General features: G+C 23.3%; 1 protein-coding gene across 1 annotated transcript; it reads left to right on the forward strand.

The window, feature by feature from the left end:
• The first annotated feature begins 679 nt into the window (after positions 1–679).
• LOC126548844 (elongation of very long chain fatty acids protein 4-like) lies at positions 680–6,942 on the forward strand. The gene is made up of 8 exons (XM_050204540.1): positions 680–872; positions 1,096–1,240; positions 1,565–1,755; positions 3,210–3,302; positions 5,253–5,309; positions 5,392–5,497; positions 6,205–6,341; positions 6,430–6,942. Exons 2-8 carry the CDS (start codon positions 1,153–1,155, stop codon positions 6,667–6,669), a joined length of 912 nt encoding a protein of 303 aa, XP_050060497.1. The 5' UTR covers positions 680–872; positions 1,096–1,152; the 3' UTR covers positions 6,670–6,942.
• Positions 6,943–8,622: the final 1,680 nt, after the last annotated feature.

The following is an 8,622-nucleotide window of genomic DNA, read 5'->3' on the forward strand; positions in this document are numbered from 1 at the left end:
TTATAATTCGAAAAATAATAATTCCAGATTTAAACGAAATAATATTTTTATAATATTAAATTCTTAAAATGTCCTTACCATTTTTTTTCAAATTTTGATCAGCTGTATACGCATGATACATAGAAGTTGAACCGAATTATTGGTTAGGAATCGCTTATGTTTTTTAATGCCAAAACAACAGCAAAATTAAATTGTCAAGTTAAGCTATATTATATGTATATAATATACCATTTGATGTATGTTTTTGATTTTTGGTAAAATTCTATTAGTTTATTTTGAATTTAATTATGGTAAGTAAGTTATTTTATAACGTGTATAGCATGTTACGACGTTTAAATCTTTTGTACGAACAGTGCTGTATTTTTTTCGACGTAGAGAGCGGAACTCACAATTAAATATCGAATACCTATTGGGCATCTAGTAAAAGCCGAACTTCCTTGTTTTCCATACATTTCTTGACATTAAAACTTACAAATAACTATATTTAAGCGTTTGTTTAGTTCTAAGGTTTACCCATTTAAAACCAAAAGTGAATAACCAATTGAAAACTGGTATTATATAGTTCGTAAAATTCGTTGTACAAATTAAATCAATACGTGCTCGTGACTGTACATTAATTTAATTATAAATATACAATAGTTCACGAGAAGAATATGAAGTTCTAATAACGAAAACAGTGTTTTGTCTTAATTTTAACGATGTGTACACATAACCATGAAGTAAACAACTCGGTCGTTTTTTGTTAACAGAAACATATTTGTTCAAAATCAATTTATATAATAGTACAATAAACACAAAATTGGATTCACTAATTATTTTATCCTTTATTAAGAACCTGAAAAAATATTCATCTTGTTTTAACTAGAAATAAGGTAACTATTTTAAATTAAATATATTTTTGCATTGTTTTTTATAATTAATGTAAACGTTTATAAAAAAAAGTCAGTCATTTTATCTTGTAACTTAAACGTTTATTTTTTTATCGAGATATTTTCTATAAAATTTGGAATTACTCGTTATGACAAATTTTAAATTATTTATAATATTTAGATACCATTATATTTTAAAACATTAATCTATGTATTTTTTTCCAAGAACTTACATTTCACGTTGATGAAAAACTATTTCTTTTAAAGCAAAAATAAAACAAAAATGACGAATATGTACACATCCATAATAAATTACATAATTCAAACAAAAGATTCTCTCCAAGAGTTTATACAAAGTGAAGTTAAATATGGTAAGCAATAATTTGTCTAGTCTATTTTTTAAACTTATAAAAATTTACAATACAGGTGATTAATTAGATAAACGATTTGCTCCATATTATTATTTATTATACTTAAATAAATCAACATTAAAACATAATAAATAGTATTCAAGTTTAAACATATTATATTATGATATATCATATTATATGTGTTCTCTGTGTTCAAATGTGTTGTATAATTTATAAAATATACATGTTTACAAATAATTTATTTAATATAAAATAAATTAAAAAAATAATAAAAAAATATTAAAAATATTAAATTTTAATATTAAAAAGTGTATTATTATCTAGATGAAGAAATCGATTCATGGTTATTCGTAAGCAAGCCATGGCCAGTGCTTGGAATAATCATTGTGTACTTATTGTTCGTGACAAAAATTGGTCCTAAAATTATGGAAAATCGACAACCATATAATATTATTAATGTTATTTTGGTTTTCAACTTTGTACAATTTTCCTACAACGGTCTGCTTTGTTTATGGGTGAGTTGATATTTATATATTAAAAATACTAAAAAAAAATTACAGTTTTTAAGAACCTTTCAAGGTTGTTAAAACTTGTTAAAAGCATGCATGTTATACTAAAATACTATATGTAAAATTATTTAGTTTGACAAATAAATACTTACTCCATGATATTTTCGATGAACATAAGTGTCGAAATATATTGTTGTACAAATCGTACTACAATTCTAAAAACTTTTCTTTTATGAACTTTTTTATTAGAAAATGAAATTTGGAGAACACAGTATTATACAATTATTACTGTAATCATTTTTCTGACGTTGACGATACAGTATATCATAAATTTACAACTATATTAACTACAAATTCTTAAAAACAACTTCTAATAAATTTTAAATTAATTTAATTAAATTTAAAATTTCTATTAATTACCTATTTCTTAAAAATTTTAAAAACACCAAGGATATATTTTATCAACATTAAATTATATTAATAATTAACAAAAACCTATTACGAACAATTTTACTATAGGAACCTAATTTACTCGATTGTGGGCTTATGGTTTTTAACTTATTTTTATTAATTCCATAATAAAGAAATTATAGTAATACAATTATTAATAAAGTTTTTTAATACATTTTTCATGTGTGTGCATAGTCATTATATTGTTACAATATGCTCACAACGTAATTAAATATTTTAAGTAATTAAATATTCTGAACGCTATTTTAAACATCCTTCTAGTACTTCGTGCAGATCAGGAGATAAAAAATATAGGGCGTCGTCTATAACTACAAACATATTAAGTTACAACCTACATGGTTTGTACTCACAAAAAATATGCCACATCAAAAATGTTGTTTTATGAAAATTAACTGAGCGAAAGTTATTTACTAAATATTCATAATAATAGAGCATATCTTGATGAAAACTTAAAACATATTATTTATAAACTTAAATTATTATTTTATTATAAAACATAAAGTAATAAGTAATAACTATAATATAAATTCACTTTAAGATTAAAAAATAATACTTATTATTAAATTGTATTATTCATATATAAGTAGGTTTTTAATTAACAGGTACAACACCTCATACTAAAATTCATAGATAATAACATTTTAAAATATAGTTTTATTTTTTATACATTTATTAGTATCTATCGTTTAACCAAACCTAAAATATCGGAAGCAATTTTTAAAGAAAATGTATTAGGTTAATGGTTAATCTATAGGTTTATATAACGACTGTTTTTATGAGATATGTTCTATAATAAGTTATTATGTGTATGTATAGTTATCAAAATGTTAACAAAATGTATCCCTTCTCTCGCTCATAAGTAATAAAATTGAAAAATGAAAGTGACAATATTTGGAGTTTGGATGTTAAAATAAATAACACTAGCTGTCAAGACAAAATCGTAAAAAAATTAAGTTTATATTTAAACATAATTATTTTTCTTTTTTTAGATTCTTTTGATTCCCGGTATACCAAAGTATATATTTACTCACCTATGCCATATCACTAATGAAACTCAACACGAGAAATATTTAATAAAATGTGTGAGTATATTATTTTATTAGTTATAATTTTTCAATTATATATACTGGGGAAAACGGCATAAGAAAAAAACCTTTACCTATGTTCAGTGTCTTACAAAATATTTTCAGAAGAGTCTAACACTACTACATAAGTAGTTAATACTAATTTATTAAATACTTAAAAAATGTATTATTTTTATACCATTTTCCCACTATAATAAGTTATGTGATTGAAATCCTTTATGTATACAAACAATATGTTCACACTACTGGCTCGAACTCAGCAAGTATATCAGTTACTATATTACCTATTTATAAGGAATATCTCAATAAGAGTAGTGATTGTTCGATTCCGAGAAGAACGATAAATGTAGGTATTTGCATTACAATGATGCATTGCTTAGTAAATATTTTTTACTAGAATATTGCTTTTAAATTTTCAAGAAACTAAAAAAAAAATTAAATATTCGGTCACGGATTCTTTGGACAATCACTTGGCTTAAAATCGTAGTATAAAGAGCAAAATTTACAATGACGATTTAGACTACCCATCCTAGGTGATGTTCTAATTTATTGTAATTTATTATTTGTAGAGTACAATAAATATATTTCCTAATAAGATTTAAATCGAGTCCACTATAGTATTTATAACAAGTTATAGCTTTATTTCATCATTACGTTGTAGGAAAAACTACTGACAAATTAAATATAACTGTAAAAAATAAAAAATAAATTATAACATACCCATTTTATTTATAAAATCCATTTTAGTTTTTTTAGGTCGAAGTTAAATTAATTTTCAAACATATTTATTTGAAGGAGAATTAATGAAATTACAAAAACTTAACTTAATGAATGCGAAAAGTGGCCTATATAACTAATATTATGCGTCAGTAGTATGAAAAATTCTAATCATGCCACGTAGTGAATTTAGGTTAGACAAAAAACTGTTATTTTGTTTTATGTATGGGTGGGAAGGGGATATTTTTCCGCTTGCCATTCACAATGAAAATTTTTTTAACCGTATACGACGAGTTTCTGGTTATAACAAGAAAAACTCGCTGGACAATGTAACTCATAACATATTTCTATTGTCTATTTTATAATAGTTTATATAGTATTATAGTAATAGTTTATACATCCACCAACACTATCTATCATAGATCCGATTTGTATTAACGGTCCCGGTTTATGAGTATAGTTTTGTGGAAGTGGCACAAATTGCAGTGTCAAGCGAAAAAATGTATTATATATATTATATACTAATATATAGAACTTCAATAATTATCAAAAATACAATAAACGATATTGTTTATTAAGCATAATAGCGTAAATATAATGAGTTGAATCACTTTAAAAGTACACGAAAATACTATAATATTATACTTGGTGTAAAAATTATTTTTGAATGTATAATGTAATATATTAAATTAGTTATCAGAGCGAATAAGCTATGCATTATGAAGCATAGTTTATTCTTAAACGTATTTAATATACCGCATATTGTGTTTGTTTGGCTTTATTTTACCATAAAAATTGCACAATTAATAATAAATAGGTACACACAAAATTATTTTATAATGAATTGGGTTTACTGTCAGGTAGTATAAAATTTCTTACTCTAGAACATTGGAGGGCAAACAGTCGATCGCCGGCAATTTCAAAGTCTTTCAACGTCGATAATGTTAAAATTTATTTTTGGGGCCACGCGCCCTATATGTTTCTTAATGATTATAATTATTCAATAATAAAAAAAATTTTCTATAGAAGTCGATCCACAGAGGTGAAGTATATTTTAATAGATCATAACTAAAAAAGTTTGAACACCCCTGCTCTAGAACCTTTAGACTAGCTCGATAGAAAAATATTATTTGCTCCAGTTTGCCGTAATACGTTAAAAATTGTGTCGCCACTACTGAATGTTCAAATTATATAAAATAATTAATTTATAATAATTTTTCATTTCTACAGCTACACACCGTTTCGTGGTTTTACTTCATATCCAAGATCATTGATTTATTAGATACAGTAAGTTGTCTGAGTATATTAATACTTAAAATAATAACACAATATTATATTACTGTTTGTTATTATACAATATTGATTACAGGTGTTTTTCGTTTTGAGAAAAAAACAATCCCATGTATCTTTTTTGCATGTTTACCATCATACTAAAATGGTAATCTCGTGTTGGGTGCATCTACGATTTTTTAAAAGTAAATAGATTTGTAATAATTATTTTATTTCTAATGGCTTTTATATCTATATCGGATTTTCTTTATTCAGTTTTAACGTATCTACCTATACCAATCAATAACTAATCATAATATTAATTTGACAAAAATAATATACAATTTATTTTTTTCCCACAAACATCATAATATATTATAAGATATATATATATATATTTTAATAGTTCAAATATTTAAAAAAAATAGTAAAATATTTAACTTTTATTAGAAAAAATTTTTTTCTAATGATTTAAAATTTTAAAAAAATATATAATTTCTAAAACATTTATACTTTTTTTTAAGAAAAAAAAAAGGTGTTTAAAAGAAACATTTGTATATTTATATACATATATAATGTATACGAAGAATTTAACAATTCTACACTGCAATTATAGATACGCACTGTATAATAAAATGGTACCTATGTACATGTATGTGATCATATTAGAAACTGAAAATTAGAGCACTAATTTAAACATCATTAAAATGTTAGGAATAGTAGGTAAGAGGTAACTATAATTATAATTTGCAGTGTAAAATATAATACTAACAAAATATCAAATTTAATTTTACTTAATTGTTATTATTGATTTAATATTTGAAATAATTGTTAACATACCTCGCATTTCTACACCGTATGAGCAAGATACATAGGATGTATATAATAATAAAATAAATAATTATGTCTGCAGGCGAACAAGCGGCTTATGGTGCGTGGCTTAACTCAAGTGTTCATATCGCTATGTATGGATATTATTTTCTTGCTGCTCTTGGACCATATATGCAAAAATATCTGTGGTGGAAAGTTTATGTGACTCGATTACAAATTGTGAGTACTCAAAAATATAACTATCTTATTAATATCAAACACTAAAAAAATCACAACAAGTCATTTAATTTTAAATTGTTTTGTCTAGGCTCAACTATTCATCGCTGTAGGTTATATAGTATATCTATATAAATATGACTGCACCATGCCAAAAGCTTTAGCATTCACCGTGATTATCGATATCTTTGCATTTATTTATTTGTTCATGGATTTTTACAAGTCTGCTTATAAGGAAAATAAAATAAACATAGTAAGCATAGACAACAAAAACAACAAAGAAGATCAAATAGATGAAATAGATACTGTAGACAAAATTAAATCATCATAAGCGTGGATTCTGTCATATTATATAAATCGTTATTTTATATACATTTTACATATACTTATTTGTAATTAATTATATTTATACTAGGTCAAAATTGTACAACTTACCTAAAGTAAGTTTGATCCTTAAAATATGTATACCAATAATAAGTCAAATACAGCCACGTGACAAAAAAAATGTAATTCTATTTATAAGCCATCTCGTCATTATGTATTAACTTTTTCTCTCATAATACTTGCCAACTATAATACAAATTAAAGAGAATATCCTCTATGATATTATGGATTTTTGTTTTATTTTAATAATTTACTATATTTTAAAATATTTAATATCTATATATCATCATTGACCTCATCAATACTTATATAAATATAATAATTTTAAATAAATGTTTTCACAATTAAATACAAATAATTTGACAATATTTAATACTTCACAATTATTTTACTATTACCTATATATCACAATATCAGACTATCAGAGTTGACCATTGATGTTGGTTTAGTGTTCCCTTAAAAATACTGATAAACTTAAAAATATTTTATTGAATTTATTGAATTTTTAAATTATAGTATAGATATTAACAAAGTTAACTTTACTTAGTATTTATATAAAAAACAATATAGTATTTTATATCTTATTCTTTAATGTGATATCATATATTTAATAATTATGATGAGATATTCGCATCATTTAATTTTTAAATATATATAATATTTTTACTATAATATACTATAATGTGCCATGACTTAAATAAAATGATTTAGTTGAAAATAATGTGTGAAATATGTCATAGCAATCACAGTCAATTTTAAAGCTTGCCCGGCTTATAAAAAACTTAAGCTTTCTAACAGTCAAACTTGACTTGAACCGTGTCAATCTTTCTCTCAAAATCTAATATAACTTTCCTAAATTTATTTTAAATTCCAATTCTGATAAACCATCATAATATTTTCAAGTTACTTATTCTAACCAAAACCATACCTATTTTTCTTTAAACATCGAAACATTATTTATTTATTTTGTTTCCTTTCTCCTCAAATATTTTTATTAAGTAAAAGAAGTTTATAATTATTTATACCCTTATTATACGTCTTCTTCATAATATTGTTATAATTTAATTTTAATATGCAAGATAAATACCAGAGATTCATAATTATATATTCGTATCTTAATAATTTTTATTTTATTTAATATCATGTATGAACCTATTCTATTTTATAAATATATATATATTGTGTTTATATATTTTATTTTTTAGCTATATTATAGTTTTATACTAGCAGAAATTTAAAAAAATTATAATAATAATAATCAGTAATCAGTATGATTTTAGAATGTGAAAAACCCTATGTTCTATATTACTATATTGCATTCAGGTTTTTACTAGTATCGAAGTATAAGAATGCTAATAAATTATTTGCAAGACAATTTTATTATTCCTAATAAATTTAAAAAGCATTCTTACTTAGCATTCTACAGTTTCTTATTGTACCTACTCACTAAATATGCAATGGTACTTCGATTTTAGCCTCTATTAAAAATTTCAATAACGAAAACAAAATATCCTATAATAGTTTGTAATTTTTAATTCTTGAATGTTAGATGGGTACCTAGGATCTACAATAGATATCAGTTAACTTATTACAAAAAAAAATTAATTTAAAACCAATATTTACCCATTTAAAAATAACAAATTCTTAAACTTTTATAAACAATAAAGTTCGAACAATTTGAAGTATATTTTTTTTACAATTCCAATTGGTCTTATAAAGCTACGTGAAATATACGATTTTTATCATTTTTTTAAGAAATATACTTCAAGAAAATATCTAAAAACTATTTCCTAAATTAAAAATGATATTTGTAGGTACTTAATTTTAATAGTATTCAAGGCTTAAAAAAAACATTTTCTTTTTTCCCTATGGTAAAATTGTGTCATTTTTACCTAGCTAC

This window comes from Aphis gossypii, chromosome 3 (assembly GCF_020184175.1).
Source record: "Aphis gossypii isolate Hap1 chromosome 3, ASM2018417v2, whole genome shotgun sequence".
Classification (NCBI taxonomy): Eukaryota; Metazoa; Arthropoda; class Insecta; order Hemiptera; family Aphididae; genus Aphis; species Aphis gossypii.

What these genes read in the sequence shown, in the direction of transcription:
- LOC126548844 (XM_050204540.1), top strand. Translation starts at nt 1,153, where the DNA reads ATGACGAATATGTACACATCCATAATAAATTACATAATTCAAACAAAA. An exon ending in ACGGTCTGCTTTGTTTATGG is followed by an intron (nt 1,756 to 3,209) that starts GTGAGTTGATAT and finishes TTCTTTTTTTAG; the next exon opens with ATTCTTTTGATTCCCGGTAT. An exon ending in ATGTGACTCGATTACAAATT is followed by an intron (nt 6,342 to 6,429) that starts GTGAGTACTCAA and finishes TGTTTTGTCTAG; the next exon opens with GCTCAACTATTCATCGCTGT.